Raw genomic sequence first — 16,281 nt, forward strand, 5'->3', positions numbered from 1 at the left:
CTTGGCAGGGCCTCGTTGATCAGCCTCACACAGTCCCCGATAATGTCGATGCCGTTGTTGGTTGTATTCATTCTGGATGAGATGGTAGAAGTTGGCTGGACGATGGGGGAGGGTCGCTGGGATGAGGGCGAGTGACCTAGTCGGGGTGTCCAACTTGGGGATGTCCAATGAGAGAAATATCTAGCAGATAGATTTATACTCCTAAAATTGTCACATTCATTGTAGCATACTGGTGAATCCGTATATCTTATTCACGCAGAATCCTTCAGGCAAACCATTGGTGTTCAGTGATTCACATGACAACAGTGATTGCCTCGCCCGTGGCTAACTAGACCCTCGTTCACGCCTCGATGTGACGATTATTGTGAATTTGGGACGGAGTTGGGTGTCATAATCCGAGAGCATGATCCTTCATCCGGTACATGTTGGGTAGGTGTCTAGGCTCTGAATCTTGGACTCATTTCCTGCGTCTTTACAAGCTGTCCGTGCCCTGTATTTTCAGGGTCGATAAGGTAGGTGAATATTCACCAGTCAAGCTTCAGAGCCAACTGATACACAATGCCGGGATATGAAGCGAGCTTTGACCATACTTCCTGTGTCCATGCAAGGGCATGGATCAGTGTCTGCGTATGACGTTGACCCCTGGCTTCTACTCCGTGTGTAGGGTAGCTGATTGCCAATCTCCTCTATTGTTTTTGGAGGTGTGTAATCACGCCCATGGGTATGCATACGATGTGGTAAATGAATGGTTAAATGCGTATGGATTCTAATCGAGACCCGGGCCTTTCTACTGTGATAATATGCCTCCGAAGCGTTGTTGACGTGGTGTGAAGGCTACTTGTCACTTACACCCCCAGACCCAAAGTGGCCAGCCGGCGGCTCGACTAACACGAGTTTTGATATCTCGCAGATGCAAGACCACATCACTCGATAACCTACCCAAGTCACCGCCATAAACCCGAATTCTTCAAATTTCCCTCATCGGTGGATTCTATCATGCACAAATGTTGAAGTGGCTCGACGATACATACGACATCTAAGAGACGGTGAGAACCGCAGCTGCCCGTGGTTATCCGGCGTTGACTTATACAGCTTGGTACGTTGAGATACTGTATTGCAAGAGAGTAATTAGTAGTCGAGAGACAAGTTCCATAGGTGATATCCGAATAATTAAATAGCCTTTCATGTTCTGGACATGAGAGTTGGAGGTCGCGAATAGCTGTCAATAGCATCCTTATCGGTTAGTGAATCCCGACCAGGATCTCGCACCACATCAAGCCACTCCTCAAAGCACAGATCTCCCACACCCTCACGGATCAAACCACCTGCCAGGGACGCGCAGAATCGGCCAGCCCCTCCCGGTCGCTGTCACCATCACCGTACACGTTGTGGCATGCAGATCCAAGAAGCCGTGGCTTTATTCTTTGACGTTTTTGCTGTTTAACCGTCGCAAGGCATTGCAAGGCAAGTGACGGCGAAATAGGCTATTTGGGCCGAAGCAATGCGCCGGTAGCCAAAGCCGCGGTGAGAAGCCGGAAGAAGCCGAGTCTGAGCATCGGCCAAAGAGCACAAGGATCCCGAGGGGGAGAGCTTGGGGGGTATAGTATTGACGTAAGTACTAGAGCATCATCCTGGTCGATGGAATATCGAATTGACAATGTTGTGCTTCATCATCACAGAGAAAGACTAAATAAAAAATGCATCGTCTTGTAGCAAGTGAAGCCTCATGTTAGACACAACACAAAATGCGTAGAGATGCCTCAAAGCACGTGCCCCAATGGATGATGACATTTCCACATGCTAGCGGTTCAACCTTACCCCAGATTGAAACGTGAAAGTCAACATCCACCCCCATTCTTGCAATCAAGTACCTGGCCAATACCTGGCCTCTACCTCCCTCCGGAGCCGAGCTCTGGCTCGTCACCCGGTGCCGCTGGAGCCCATGGTACGTCCATCTGCGTCCTCGGTTCCGGTCTCTTGTAGGTCCTAACCTCGTCCCTCTTCGGCTATGAAATCCCGAGCGCCGACGAGGACGCCCTCAGATGCAAGAATCCCTCGTCTCCTGCACCAGGGATGGGGATAATGCTGAGCAGGCGGATAAATATCTTGCCTTAACAGGAAAATCCCACCGGGACCCTGTTCTCTGTACTGTAGACCGTTGAAGAGAGACTCCCGTCGTGACCAAGTGACGCAACTCACCCAAGACTCGAGCGAGTCCCCTCGTCTTCTGCTAACCAGACACCCACCGACGAGCCAATTGCCAGTCACTTAATGGTCAATTCCCACCATCGTCAGCAACCAGAGACCGGCATCACACACCCCCGGCACCGGCACGTTCCCCACTACCGGCTCTTTTTGCTCTCGCAGCTGGGCTGGCAGGGCAGGGCACAAGGGAAAACGGCGAAAAGCTGCTCGACTCGCCGGTTGCCCCTCAGGACTTGAAAAGCTTCCCTCCATCCCTCTCCTCCCCCGCAGGCCAGGCTTCGCAGCGTCTTCAATCCCTCTCAGTCTCCCTCCATCATGTCGGCGGCTCCCAGACCTGTATCGCGCTGCGTCCAGCGCAGCTCGCGGGTGCTCTCACGTTCCCAATGGCGGCCCGCAAGGTCCAGCTTCTGTCCCGCGACGGCCAGATCCTGCCTCTCGAGGAGGAGTACCACCGCATGGCCCGTCATGAGGGTGCCAATGGCATCCCGGACCTTTAGTACTACCTCTCGTCTCCGTGATTCCGACGAAGACTTTGATCCCGCGAGCATCGAGCGTGAGGCCGACGAGGTCGACGTCTGTATCGTTGGTGCCGGCCCCGCGGGGCTCAGCGCTGCTATCCGCCTTAAGCAGCTCGCCAACGAGGCCGGTAACGAGGACTTCCGTGTCCTTGTACTCGAAAAGGCCGGTGATATCGGTGCTCACATCCTCTCCGGCGCCGTGATCCAGCCTACCGCTATCAACGAGCTTATCCCCGACTGGCTCGACGAGGACAACCCCAACCGCTTCGAGCATGCGACCCCGGCCGGCAACGACCGCATGCGCTTCCTCACCAAGACGGCCGCGATTCCTATCCCCGCACCTCCGCAGATGAGCAACCACGGAAACTACATTGTCAGCTTGAACCAATTCGTCAAGTGGTTGGGTGAGCGCGCCGAGGAGGTCGGCGTCGAGGTCTACCCGGGCTTTGCTGCCTCCGAGGTCGTCTATGGCCCCGGCGGTGCTGTCAAGGGCGTTGCTACTAATGACCTTGGCATTGGCCGCGACGGCAAGCCCAAGGAGACGTTTGAGCGTGGTATGGAGTTCCACGCCAGAGTCACAATGTTTGGCGAGGGTTGCCACGGCAGCTTGAGCAAGCAGGTCATTAACAAGTTTGACTTGCGCCGAGACAGCCAGCACCAGACCTACGGCCTGGGTATCAAGGAGGTCTGGGAGATTGACCCCGCCAAGTTCGAGAAGGGTCTGGTTGTGCACTCAATGGGTTACCCTCTGTCCAAGGATGTGTACGGAGGGTCCTTTATGTATCATTTTGGTGATAACCTCGTCCAGCTGGGTCTTGTCGTGTCGCTCGACTACCAGAACCCTTGGCTTTCGCCCTACCAGGAGTTCCAGAAGCTCAAGCTCCACCCCCTCTTCCGCAATGTCCTCGAGGGCGGCAAGTGTATCTCATATGGTGCGCGCGCCCTCATCGAGGGTGGTTTCCAGTCCATCCCCAAGGTCGCTTTCCCCGGTGGTGCTCTCATCGGAGACTCAGCTGGCTTCGTCAACGTCCCCAAGGTCAAGGGCACTCACAACGCCATGAAGTCTGGTATGCTCGCCGCCGAGGCCGCCTGGACCGCCCTCAGCGAGCAGAAGGATGACGGCACAGTCTTCCTGTATGACTACGAGAACAACCTGCGAAAGTCATCCATCTGGAAGGAGCTCAAGGAGGTGCGCAACATGCGACCGTCCTTCCACACCCCGCTTGGCCTCTACGGCGGCGTCATGTACTCCGGCCTCGAGGCCTACCTCTTGAAGGGCCGTGTCCCCTGGACCCTCAAGCACAAGACTCCCGACCACGCCGCCACCCAGCCCGCCGACAAGTTCCCCAAGATCGAGTACGAGAAGCCCGATGGCAAGATCACCTTTGACATCCTTACGAGCGTCTCCCGCACCGGTACGAACCACGAAGAGGACCAGCCTGTCCACCTGCAGGTCAAGGACTGGGACGCCCACACCGAAGAGACATACCCGCCCTTCAAGGGCGTCGAGAACCGCTTCTGCCCGGCCGGCGTCTACGAGTACGTCGAGGATGAGTCCAAGCCTCACGGCGTGCGGTTCCAGATCAACGCCCAAAAGTAAGTCAAACTCCCCACCGCCCCTTGAAGCCTCACTCTTCCTCGTGAGACATGGGGGAGAGAACGCGCATCATCATGACGACCTCATTGCTAACATCTCTGCAACAGCTGTATTCACTGCAAGACGTGCGACATCAAGGCTCCCAACCAAGACATCAACTGGCAGGTGCCGCAGGGAGGCGAGGGTCCCAAGTACTATATGACCTAAGGGCCGAACAAGCCCTGATGTTCTGTTTTTGTTTCTTTACTTTGTGTATGATACCTGATTTTGTATACCTGGATGCATACTCGGCGCGTGAGGATGAGACGTAAATATGGCCAGAGCCAGAGGAGGGGGATTCTGATTTGGTTGGGCATCGGAGTCGGCGAAAAACAACATGATCTCAGACATGAAGAGAACTTTCGAGAATGGACTGGACGTGATTGACATGCGGCAACAAGTGACATGCGGCACCTCCCATGTTGTTGATGAGCTCCTTTTAGCCGGCAGGCAAAAAATAAGGTATCGGAGCCGCATGGATTCCGGCGCTGGCGCTCTATGCGAGCAGATGGAGATGGTTTGAGATCTAGAACCTCGAACATGTGGAGAGCGGTCATGGTAGGTGGCCCTTGCTTGCCCATGAGGGAGCGCGGCAACCGTGACACGGAATCAGAGAGAAACCTACATCGAGGCTGAGCAGATGGATGCATTCGCGGCGACATTCCACGGCCAACAGCAACAGCGCTGCAGGCTGTCTCGAGCGTCTTGCTTGTGCCTGTTTGCTTGTGCGACGGCTAGTGTTGCAGGTGAGCAAGGGAAGAAGAACTTGTTCTGCACAGTCGCATTCGGTTCGTGCTTGACTTAGCCGTCAGCATGCATGCCCAGGGAGTTCGTGAAGAGCTTCAACAACAGTGGTCCTCCGGATGGATGCCAAGGGCCGGACAAGTTTTTCCCAAGCGAGGACTGGGCCCCAGAGGTCATCCTCTTGATCAACCTTTTCCCTCGTGTGCGGAGTCGTTTGGGGATCCATCAAGATTGCAATGGGAGAATAAGCTAGTACGACAGGGCGACCCTGGTAGAAAACCCTGGGGAATTTCAAGTGAGGCTGGTCCGCAAGGGATCTTTGCTTGATAAAACCAGGTCAGGGCGTTGAGCGGAGACGGGTGGAGATTCAAACAAAGGCGGGCACAAGCCCCAAGGTCGCAAAATCAAGAAATTGTTAGTGAGGTACTTCAGTCAGCAACCCCCCCATCACGGACGCGTTCTCGTAAGAGGTAACGGTACTGGGCGATCCTTGGACAATCGAAATTTTCGCGTCACCACTCGGGCGTCTGGTCACCCCGAGGGAAACGTGGCCTCAATGCAGCCTGGCCCAACATTCACATAGCTGCTGGAGCCTCGACCCCATCGCCTGTACGGAGGATGCAAGTCGCCGCATGGCTTCTCTTGCGGTGAAGGAGATAATAAAAAACCAGAACACATGAGCAAGACGAGAGAAGGCATCAACATCACGGAGCCTGGTTCAAAGCTTGCTGACAGTCACTCACGAAGCCCTTGTACTGGGTACGTGATGCAAACAGCCAGTCAAGGGCCGCACAGAACCAGCCTCCCTGGTGTCGCGACAGGACTCATGCCAGCCCGTCTCTGGTTGGTTGCAGTTGAATGACTCACAAAATCGGCCGGCGGCTGGGGCCACAAGGGCACCAAGGGCACGAAAAAAATGGAAAAAAAAACCCACAGCCTGCTGGTTCCCGCCTGAGCAGGGAAAACTCTGCGCGGTATGGCCGAGCGCCTTGCGCATCCAGCGCAGATTAGATGAAGTGATGCGCCGAACCGTCTGTCTGCTGCTCTCTCATGGCGTGACCTGACATGAGACGTTTGCGAGACGAACGTCACAGAAAGCAAGCAAGCACTCACTCACGCGGGCGCAACGCAACGACTTTTGTGAACTGAACGAGAACGACGCGTCCAAGGGGGCACTCGGACTGAGAGAAATATCAGGAAAGGGGGCAGAGCGTGTTTCAGGGTGTCGGTGTCCTGTTGGTGGTTGGCGACAGTCGGTGGGTGGTTGGATGAGAAAAGAGAGTCCCACGGGGGGCGATAAAAGGGTTTGACAGGGCCGAGGGTGGCTGGAACTTGAAAAGAGTGGGTGCGCGCTCCGACGACGGGGGTACGCGATTGGGGCAACGGGGGCGACTCTGGGTGGGCGCCAGCGCAAGGAGCGACAGCATGAGAGGGGCGAGCCCAAGAAAGCCTGAGATGAATGAGTGAAAAAAAGCCAAAAAGCAACCAACCATGGTCCGTCGGTCAGGCCCTGGTCCATAATTTCCAGCCCGTCCCCGTGGCCCACAGGGCATTGAGGCTCCATGGATAAGCGCTGTGACGCTCTCTCTGGCGGCCGGATTGCGTGCTGCCCGTCCCAAAGTCCGAGACGAGTCAAGCCAGGCCAGGCCAAGCCAGGTCAAGTCAGGCTTTTTCGCCGCTGTGGTCTTGGTGCCCGCCCGCTGTGCCCGCCTTTTCCGCCGTCGTGATCGCTCCCGTCGCTGCTTATCGTCGTTTTCGTCCGTCACGAGTCGTTGCCGATGTCCGGTTCTTATTCTCGTTCGTTTTTGTCGTCTCGTCTCATCGCTGCTCGGTCATCGTCCTTTATCGCTTCCGTCGCGCCGTCATCCGTCTCTTGTTTTGCTGCATCGTCGAGGTCGTCTCGCCCTCTGTGCCCAACGTGCAGATTGGTGCGAGGGTTGGCGGTAAGTAAGTTGGTTGGGAGAGAAGAGGAGGGGAGAGAGAGGGACGGGAGGGACAGAAGAAAGTCCAGGGGGAGAGATGACGAGGACAACAGATGCTGGCTGACCACGGCTGGACTGTTTGCTCCCAGGTTGCTTGTGATCTCGCTGTTCAGCGGGCACTGGCCACCATGGATTGGGCAGCGGGACCCCCTGGCAGTGGCGATCGCAGGCCTCTTGGGGCTCTCCTTCACTGTGCATCTGAGCCTGCAGCACTTCAAGTTCGAGCGCGCGCAGCAGGGATGGGATCCATGGACAGGATTGGATGCGATGCGATGGAAAAGAACCGAGGCTTGCCTCTTGAGGTCCTAGGTACCTCGACTCTGAGTGTGTTACAGCGTCACTTCAGGGGCTCAATGCTCAGACTGGGGTGCGTGGGTGGGAAAAAGGAGATAAAATCAGCGTCGCGATAGCGTTTGATTGGCCGCATTGACTTTAGCGCGTGCACTAGCGTCTGCCAAGCCTGCCAGCGGCGACGCCACAGGTAGCGTTGTTGCCTGGGGTGTCCTGCCTGAGCGGCCTTTGACCAAAATTATAAGAAGCCGGGCCTCCCCTCGCCCGCCTGTTTCGAAAGACCTGCGCGGAAGTCCCGACCGACGGCCTTACGTACCTACCACTTACGTTCGGCTCTCCTCTACCTAATACCTGCTACCCCACGACGTCACACCCCACACACCACACCACCACCAAAAAGTCATCGGACATTTTTTACACTTGTCCATCTCAGCCTTTGACCCTCATCAAGTCAAGGCTCACTCCCTTGTCCCTATTTCTCTCTTCTTTACGTTATCTCACCGTCGCGTTCTCGCCCTTTGGCAGACGTGATCGCTCTCTAGTTTGGGAAAGAAAGGACCTGGTGCCGACACCCACATCTGCGACCAGGCAAAAAGAACTGGAACACGTTCCTTGCCCTCCATCGCTCCTTGCGCGCAATCGATTTCGTTGATCCCGACCAAGACCGGAAGAAAGCGATCCCCCGCCGCCACCGTCGACGTCGCCAAATCGGTTTGCGCTGTTGTAGACAACAATAAAAAGAAGTTGCTGTGAAGTGAAAGAAGTCCTTGCTTGGTCTTCTTGAGTCCTGGTTGTTGGTTGGTTACTCTCACGAGCACATCACCACACGTCAAAAAAGTCAACCGACTTCACTCCATCACCTTCCACATCGTTCTGCATTGATCCTCTGCCTTCGGCGCTTTTTGAGGACAATCATAGTCGCTTGGACAGCTTTCTTGTAGGGGACACATTCACTTGTTTCTCTCCCGCGCCGATTGGTAGGTTGCCCCTCTCTGACTCACTGCACCGCCTCCTACCCCACCTATAAATACCCCGTTTCTTCTCCCATTTTCAAACTTCCCTCTTTCATCATTCTGGCGATCGCTCTCGTGTTCGCCTACAACCACATCGCGCACCGCTCTACCTCTGTGGGTAGCGCGCCCGTTTTTTGCTCATTTCGGCGTGCGATGCTAACTGGATTGTCTGTCAGATCTGTTCAGCGATTTTTACGAACCGTTGACACCTCTCTCGATACCGACTCCAATCATGGAAGGCATCCAGACACACCCCTCGAACGCGGCGCAAGCCAAGGCCTTCACTGCGCCTGGGTCGCTGTCGTTTCCCGGGGCGACCAACGAGTTGACACCACCCGCTGGCAACGGGAATGCAGCTCAGCTCCCTGCCCCCAACGGCCAGCAGGCGGCAAATGGCAACGGGGTGACTCCCGCGACGCCTGCCGCTACGCCTGCTGCCACTCAAGGACCTAGTGGAATTACTCCCACTCTTCAGTATGTATCCTCCTGAGTGACCTTTTCCTGCTCAGTGAGGCTTATCTCGCAAACTTCAAGGAACATCGTGGCCACTGTCAACCTTGACTGCCGCCTTGACCTCAAGACCATCGCCCTGCATGCGCGAAATGCAGAGTACAACCCTAAGGTACAATAGGTTCTGTGTTTGCATTGTGTTGCGACATGTCGCTAACCTGGCCAGCGTTTCGCCGCTGTCATCATGCGAATCCGCGAGCCCAAGACCACGGCCCTGATCTTTGCCTCTGGCAAGATGGTCGTCACCGGTGCCAAGTCGGAAGATGACTCGAAGCTTGCGTCACGGAAATATGCCCGTATTATCCAGAAGCTCGGCTTCAACGCCAAGTTCACCGACTTCAAGATCCAGAACATTGTCGGCTCCTGCGACATCAAGTTCCCCATTCGTCTCGAGGGTCTGGCTTCGCGCCATCACAACTTCAGTTCTTACGAGCCCGAGTTGTTCCCTGGTCTTATCTACCGTATGATTAAGCCCAAGATTGTGCTGCTCATCTTCGTCAGCGGCAAGATCGTCTTGACAGGCGCCAAGGTCCGAGAGGAGATCTACCAGGCCTTCGAGATGATCTATCCTGTGTTGCAAGGTTCGTACCATGTTTTACTCTTCGACCAGACATTAGCTGACTCTTTTACTCTAGATTTCCGCAAGGTCTAAAGCACCATCTACTCTTCGAGATATCACAGTCTCGGATCACCACTATACCACATTACCGACGTGTATGATAGACAACCCGTCACGATACCACGATTGCTTTTTTCATTGCTCGCCGTTCTGCTTGGTTTCGACAACCGAGCAGAGCGGTCGAGTTGCGTTTGTATCATTTTTGAATTGTTTTCCTGCATTGCATCGGCGTTGGCGAGGAAGGCCGGAAAGGGCATTTTTGCGAGGGATTCCGGTTCAAGGGGAAAAAGATAAGACTACTCATCCCGCGACACATCATAGATTGCTCGCGCCGGTCCTGCGGCGCATGCGCTCAGTTGACATGAGCGCCATTAATTATCAAAGGGACACGCTGAGTGGAGGGGAAGGGGGCAGCAAAGTCGTGAAGCGTTGCTGAAGCGAGCCTGAGGAGGCTGAAGAAACAAAGCGACCTGGTGACAGGACGCGTGAAACACAAGGAGAGCAAAGCTGACGACCTTGGTCGTTGGCTGAGATATCCATCAAGTCGCAGACCAAAGATGGACTGAACAAGACTTCGAGGCGAAGCCTGAAGAGTGCAGCTCTGTTCTGTATTCAGATAGGAATCAAACCTGAGTTCTCTCCCAAATGACTGAACATGCTTGGTGATGTGATGTGTGTCTTACCAAGTTTTGTGTGCGTCGCGTTTTGTGTGTGTCCTCCAAAAGAAAACATCGCGTGCGTGATCCCCAGCTCACGTGCCCAGCCAATCGCCCTATCTTTGATGGTCATGCCGGCCAGGCTCCCGGAGTCTAGCCCCGATCCTCGGCAGAGCTAACTTCCCCCAGCCGCAGATATTGTGCGGTTCTAGCGCCATGCTCACGCCTCCCCGTCGGCCACCGCCGTGATCGGGAGGTGGGAACAGGAAAAGTCTTCGCCTTTTATCGGCACACTTCGACCGCCTCCTCGGGAACGTCCACGTAGATAATAAGGGATTGTTCTTCTAGACTTCTAGAGAAAGCTTGTCGTCTTCCCATTGACACGTAGATCGCCCACGTCCGTCGCAATGGCTCGCGCTCCCTCCTCCATCCTTATCGTCGGCTCTGGCGTCTTCGGCCTCGGCACCGCCTATGCCCTCACCCAGCGTCCCTTCTACTCAAACACCTCCATCACCGTTGTGGACGACTGCGCAGGCCAATTCCCTCCGGAGGATGCTGCCAGTGTAGACTCTTCTCGCATCGTGCGAGCCGACTACTCAGACCCTCACTACGCCGCGCTTGCCGCCGAGGCCCAGGAACAATGGCGACAGCAGGGTGACGACGAGGTCGGTGGCCAGGGAAGGTATTCCGAGTCGGGCTTCGTCCTCTGCGCAAGCCACCCGCCCAAGGACTTTAACCTCAAGAAGTCCGGCATGGACTATACCAAGGAGAGCTGGAAGAACGTCGAGTCCATCGCCCAAGCCACGGGTCTGCCCACTGATAAGATTGAGAGGCTGGAGAGCACAAAGGCCTTGCAGGAGAAGCTCGGAACAGACGGTTATCCCGGCGATTGGGGCTACCTCAACGGTAACTCTGGTTGGGCCGATGCCGGAAAGGGCATGCAGTGGCTGTACAAGAGAGCCAATGCCACTGGACGGATCCAGTTCGTTGACGGCAAGGTGACAGAGCTTGTGACAGAGGGCGACCGGGTCGTCGGCGCCAAGCTTAGCGATTCGAGGGTTCTCAATGCCGAGGTGGTGATGGTGGCTGCGGGCGCCTGGTCCGGCTCCCTCGTCGATCTGCGAGGCAGGACGGAAGCCACTGGGCATGCCGTCGTGTACATGGACATTACAGCGGAGGAGCAGAAGGCCTTGGACAACTACCCGGTGGTGTTGAACCTGAGCACTGGTCTGTTCGTGATCCCGCCGCGAAACCAGGTCCTCAAGATCGCCCGCCATACCTTCGGATACATCAACCCCGTCAAGATCACCAAGGCTCTGCGTCCGTCGCCCACGGATAAGCGAGAGCCCTTTGTCGCATCGCAGCCATATACCGCCCGCAACGACTCTTCGAACCCTCTGCCTGCCGAGGCCGACCGAGATCTTCGCCGAGCGCTGAAGGATCTGACCCCCGTCCGTGGTCTTGAGAACAGGCCATGGAAGGAGGCTCGCATCTGCTGGTACTCGGATACACGCGACGGCGAGTGGCTCATCGACTACCACCCAGGCTGGAAGGGCCTCTTCGTGGCGACGGGCGACAGCGGACACGGATTCAAGTTCCTCCCCAACCTTGGTGACAAGATCGTGGACGTCCTGCAGGGTCAGGGCGGAAAGCTCGGAGACAAGTGGCGATGGAGGGAGATTGAGAACGATGGCGTGGGAAGGGAGACGGACGGTGTTTATAAGGGTCTGATCACCGAGGACGGTAGTCGAGGTGGTCGCCCCCTTGTCTTGTGCGACGAGCTGGCCAAGGGGCGGGCTCCGATTGGAGAGCCAAAGGCTAAGCTATGATAGAACATTAGATGGCCTAGATCGTTTAGATTGGATAGTGTACAGATGAAGCGTTAATAGTCAAGAATAAACTTGTTGTATTGCTGGACAGTCAGGTCATGATGGGGTGCATGTACGAAAAAAAAACGAGACACCAGTACATAGGCGTCTAACTATCCCCTCCTCAAGGCCGCTACGAAGTCGAAAGAGCTGGGAGACACAAGAGGTCTAAAGTATTAATTTTCTCATTGATACACCTATTTAATAGTTTGATGTATCTTATCTAAATTTCGCTGTAATACTTGTGAAGGATTAATTAACACCCTCATTGTTTAGGTGTCTCATTTATTGTTTTCGATCCGCGGTGTAGGGTGAGCACCGAGCTTGATCCAGACCAATATGACTGTAGCGGGGTTTATGCAACAACTAGCTACTTGAGACGCCGCAATCGCGACAGTTTGGGCGCATGAGCTCGGGGCTTTGCACTCTTCTCGTCTTACGCCGATTATTCACATTCGAACCCAAACGATGAACTGAACCAGAGATACGCGTCGTGGGATCAATCATGTCCGCCGGAAAAGGCTTATCCGAGTTCCCCGACCTGGAGGCCAAGCTCCAGAAACCAGCCAAGCAATCCGCCTTCGAGAGACAGAAAGCCGAGGCCGAAGCCAAGCGACAACGAGAGGCAGCCGAAACCGCCGCCGTATACGATGAATTTGTAAAAAGCTTCGACCGCGATGACGACTACGATGGCCACGGTTCCCACAACTCTTCGGGGCCCTCGCGCCCGCGACCTGGCTTTGGAGGGCCGCCTCCTCCCGGATCTGGCGCTGGAAGGCGACATTTTGGGACGTCGGGACTGAAGAGCGGACCAGGGAGCCTAGGTCCGCCTCCATCTTCGTTTGGGAAGAAGCGATCGTTCCAGGATTTTGCGCGGGCGCCGCGGGAGAAGGGGATCTTGGCCTACGAGGAAAGTCCTGGTCCTGGAAGCGGCGCGCTATCCACATCGAGGGCCTTTAACACGAGTGACGATGAAGACATGGGCGACGCGACGAATCGGGCGGAAGAGAGAGCCGTTGCGAAGCCTACACTACGGCTGTCCAATATGCCACCTGGAACCTCACCAGCGATGATCAAGGCGCTGATCCCGGAGAACCTGACGGTAGAGCATGTTAAGATTGTGCCTCCGGCTGGGTCTGGGAGTTCGGAGCGGAAGCATACTGTCTCTATTGTGACTTTATCACAGGATACGCCCGCGAACGAGATCGATGCCGCCGTCAATACCCTGCAAAACCGCTACTTGGGGTACGGATACTACCTCTCCCTTCATCGTCATCTCTCTTCAGCCGTGGCAACCTCAGCTGCCCTACCCACTCTTGGGTCATCGTCTTCTGCTTCACAACCGTTCGGTGCGAAACCGGTGGAGCAACCTTCAGGGCCACACAGCGCACCGGCGCAGCATGGTTTCCACCGGGGCTTTGCACCTCCCACATCATACGGCGCTCCTGGAGCGGGTGTGAACCGGGCCAACCTCTTACACGTTCCGGTGAAGCCACCGCAGGATGTGAGAACCATCCAGTTGATAAGCAAGGTCATAGAGGGAGTCCTCGAGCACGGACCAGAGTATGAGGCGCTGCTCATGTCGCGACCTGAGGTTCAGCGGGAGGAGAAGTGGGCATGGATTTGGGATGCCAGGAGTCAGGGAGGTATCTGGTATCGGTGGAGGTTATGGGAAGTCATCACAGGATCTCAGCAGTCACAGAAAAAGGCGAGATATGTGCCTCTCTTCGATGGTGCCCACGCATGGAAGGCCCCGGAGAAGAACCTGAGTTACGAGTACACGACGAAACTTGATGAGTTTGTTTCTGACTCGGAGTACAACTCATCAGACGAAGAGGACTTTGATGACGAGAACAAGCGAGAAAATCCGGAGGGGGAGTCGGAGAATACATTTCTCAACCCACTTGAGAAGGCCAAACTCACTCACCTTCTCGCGCGATTACCGACGACAATAGGCAGATTGAGGAAGGGCGATGTCGCAAGAGTGACGACCTTTGCAATAACGCATGCCAGCCGCGGAGTTGATGAGGTTGTGGACCTGATCGTGTCCAACGTCGAGAAGCCTTTCGCCTTGACAGGGGCAAATCCGGACAGGAAGCCTGATACTAAAGAGACACAGCAAGCCACAAGCTCGGAAGAGGCGCCTAGTAACGAGGGTCCCGACATTAGCGCTGCCAGCCTGGTGGGCTTGTATGTCGTCAGTGATATCTTGTCGTCCTCGTCAACAAGCGGGGTGCGTCACGCCTGGCGGTTCCGGCAACTTTTCGAGACGGCGCTCAAAGACCGCAAGATCTTTGAGACGCTGGGGCTCATGGCTGAGCGGCTCAAATGGGGTCGCCTCCGTGCTGAGAAGTGGAAGCGAAGCATCAACCTGATCCTCAATCTCTGGGAGGGCTGGTGTGTGTTCCCGGCGGAAAGCCAGGAGCTGTTTGTGCGCAGTTTTGAGAACCCCCCATCATTAAGCGTCGTTGACAAGGATGACACCGAGGAGGAGAAGAAGGGCAAGTGGAAAGCAATGGAGGCCCAGCAAGGCGAAAAGGAACGAGCATTGCCCATTTCTGCTGAGGAGGTAGACGTTCCTGGCGAACCAATTGACGAGGACGACGTTGCTGGAGAGCCAGTAGAAGAGGATGACGTCGAGGGAGAACCGATCCAAGAGGACGATATTGATGGGGAGCCCATCAACGAGGATGACATTGAAGGCGAACCTATTGAGGAGGACGACGTGATAGGGGAGCCGATGGAAGAGGATGAGGCTGGGGGGACAGCGCCGCCTGCTGTCGAGGAACCAAAACCCAAAGAAGAGCCACCGCGCGTTGGAGGGCAGCCTAGGAAGCGGATGAGGGCTGTGGATATGTTTGCGGACTCTGACGACTCGGACAAGGCCTCTTGAAGGATGAGGGGATGATGCTACCGACGAGAGACAGCCAACCCGAGAAGGCGTCAACATGAGACGAGTTAGTATTAATATATAACCAAGGTTACCCTTTTCTCTCCCACCCTAAAAGCACACACGAGTGCTCAGCGTCCTAGTCGAGTGGTTAACTCTTCCTTATTTCCGCTCCTATAAACTCTCTCTTCTTCTCCGCAAACCTAAAAACCACTCTTTTTGGGATTTCACAGGCTCAGTCAAGGGCTTTATAAGTAAGGTTACCTCTTATTCTCCCACCCTAAAAGCACATGCTGGTGCTCAGCGTGCGTCCTGGTCAAGTGGTCTCTTCTTCAATTCCGTTCCTACAAACTCTCTCTTCTTTCCGCATACCTAAATCCACCTCTGACCAGGCGCCACCTAAAAAAACCGCCCACCTATGAATCCCTCTTTTTGTTATTTCTGCTTTCGGTTCAATCTTGTCGTTTGGCCAAAACTTGGCATATTACCCGCCCTGCCCTTGAAGACTTGGGCGAGGAGGAAGAGGAAGATGAAGATGACCTCGCCCAACTGACAAGATACCATTTTTTCGGATGGGAAAATGAAACTCCCGTGTGTCCTATCATAGACTTTCGACCCCAAGACGGCGTTCGTCTATGGACCAATAATGTCTGGGCTGGTTGATGCCATCGTGAGATGGCGCAATTCAACGGTCTGAGCCCTTAGCGAGGCTGAGTGGTTTTAGAGCCTAACTTGGTTGGCGCTTGACGTCAGAAGCAGCTGGGGAAAATGTTTGCAAGGAGATTGTGGACTTGAAGGGAAGATGTTCTCTCTTATCGCACCATTTCGGAAAGCTCAAGCAGCTTGTGTAAGCTTGTTGAAAGGGCATAACTGTTCACGATACGGTTGTTACATGCAGTAACTGTGCCCAGTCGCAACAGTGGATAGCACGATAGACATGGTTCTATGTGGCGGGTTCTATGACCCAACGAGGTAATAGTTCCCAGTGGCTGATAAAGCCTAGTGCACATGGCGTGGTGTCTCCACGGATATCTCGATAGGGCTTCTTCACAGGACAATGCTTCATTATTCCTCGAGCAAAGACGTATTTTGTCTTCGTTGCCACCTGCCCAAGAGACCAGGCTATGCCGGAGGAAGCAGGTCCTTTGAGACATGTGATATGCAGTAGATCGGCAGTCAAAGCAGCCGGAGGCATGGATGGGATGGGATGAGATGACATGCGCTGGGATCTTACGGGAGACTGACATGGATGGGATGGAAGAGGAAATGTGACGGATGGGAGAGCACAGGCAAGCATTGCACATCTCGGAGAGCCGTGCTTGCAAGAGGAAGCAACGCCGTTGGTCCAT

At 55.1% G+C, this 16,281-nt stretch overlaps 4 protein-coding genes across 4 annotated transcripts; all 4 read left to right on the top strand.

The window, feature by feature from the left end:
• Window positions 1-1,797: 1,797 nt before the first annotated feature.
• MRS44_004957 (uncharacterized protein) lies at window positions 1,798-4,527 on the top strand (the record flags this gene model as incomplete). Its single annotated transcript, XM_065622392.1, has 4 exons — window positions 1,798-1,945; window positions 2,368-2,650; window positions 2,703-4,319; window positions 4,428-4,527. The coding sequence occupies 4 exons, from the start codon at window positions 1,798-1,800 to the stop codon at window positions 4,525-4,527; spliced, it is 2,148 nt and encodes a 715-aa protein (XP_065478464.1).
• Window positions 4,528-8,621: 4,094 nt separating this feature from the next.
• MRS44_004958 (uncharacterized protein) lies at window positions 8,622-9,551 on the top strand (the record flags this gene model as incomplete). Its single annotated transcript, XM_046280883.1, has 4 exons — window positions 8,622-8,863; window positions 8,924-9,011; window positions 9,066-9,480; window positions 9,535-9,551. 4 exons carry the CDS (start codon window positions 8,622-8,624, stop codon window positions 9,549-9,551), a joined length of 762 nt encoding a protein of 253 aa, XP_046135886.1.
• A 1,030-nt stretch (window positions 9,552-10,581) lies between these two features.
• Window positions 10,582-12,003, top strand: MRS44_004959 (uncharacterized protein; the record flags this gene model as incomplete). The annotated part of the gene is made up of 1 exon (XM_046268694.2): window positions 10,582-12,003. One exon carries the CDS (start codon window positions 10,582-10,584, stop codon window positions 12,001-12,003), a length of 1,422 nt encoding a protein of 473 aa, XP_046135885.1.
• Window positions 12,004-12,547: 544 nt separating this feature from the next.
• MRS44_004960 (uncharacterized protein) lies at window positions 12,548-14,935 on the top strand (the record flags this gene model as incomplete). Its single annotated transcript, XM_046275512.2, has 1 exon — window positions 12,548-14,935. The coding sequence occupies one exon, from the start codon at window positions 12,548-12,550 to the stop codon at window positions 14,933-14,935; it is 2,388 nt and encodes a 795-aa protein (XP_046135884.1).
• Window positions 14,936-16,281: the final 1,346 nt, after the last annotated feature.

The sequence above is a fragment of the Fusarium solani genome, assembly GCF_023522795.1.
Source record: "Fusarium solani strain SB1 chromosome Unknown bctg00000002, whole genome shotgun sequence".
Lineage (NCBI taxonomy): Eukaryota > Fungi > Ascomycota > Sordariomycetes > Hypocreales > Nectriaceae > Fusarium > Fusarium solani.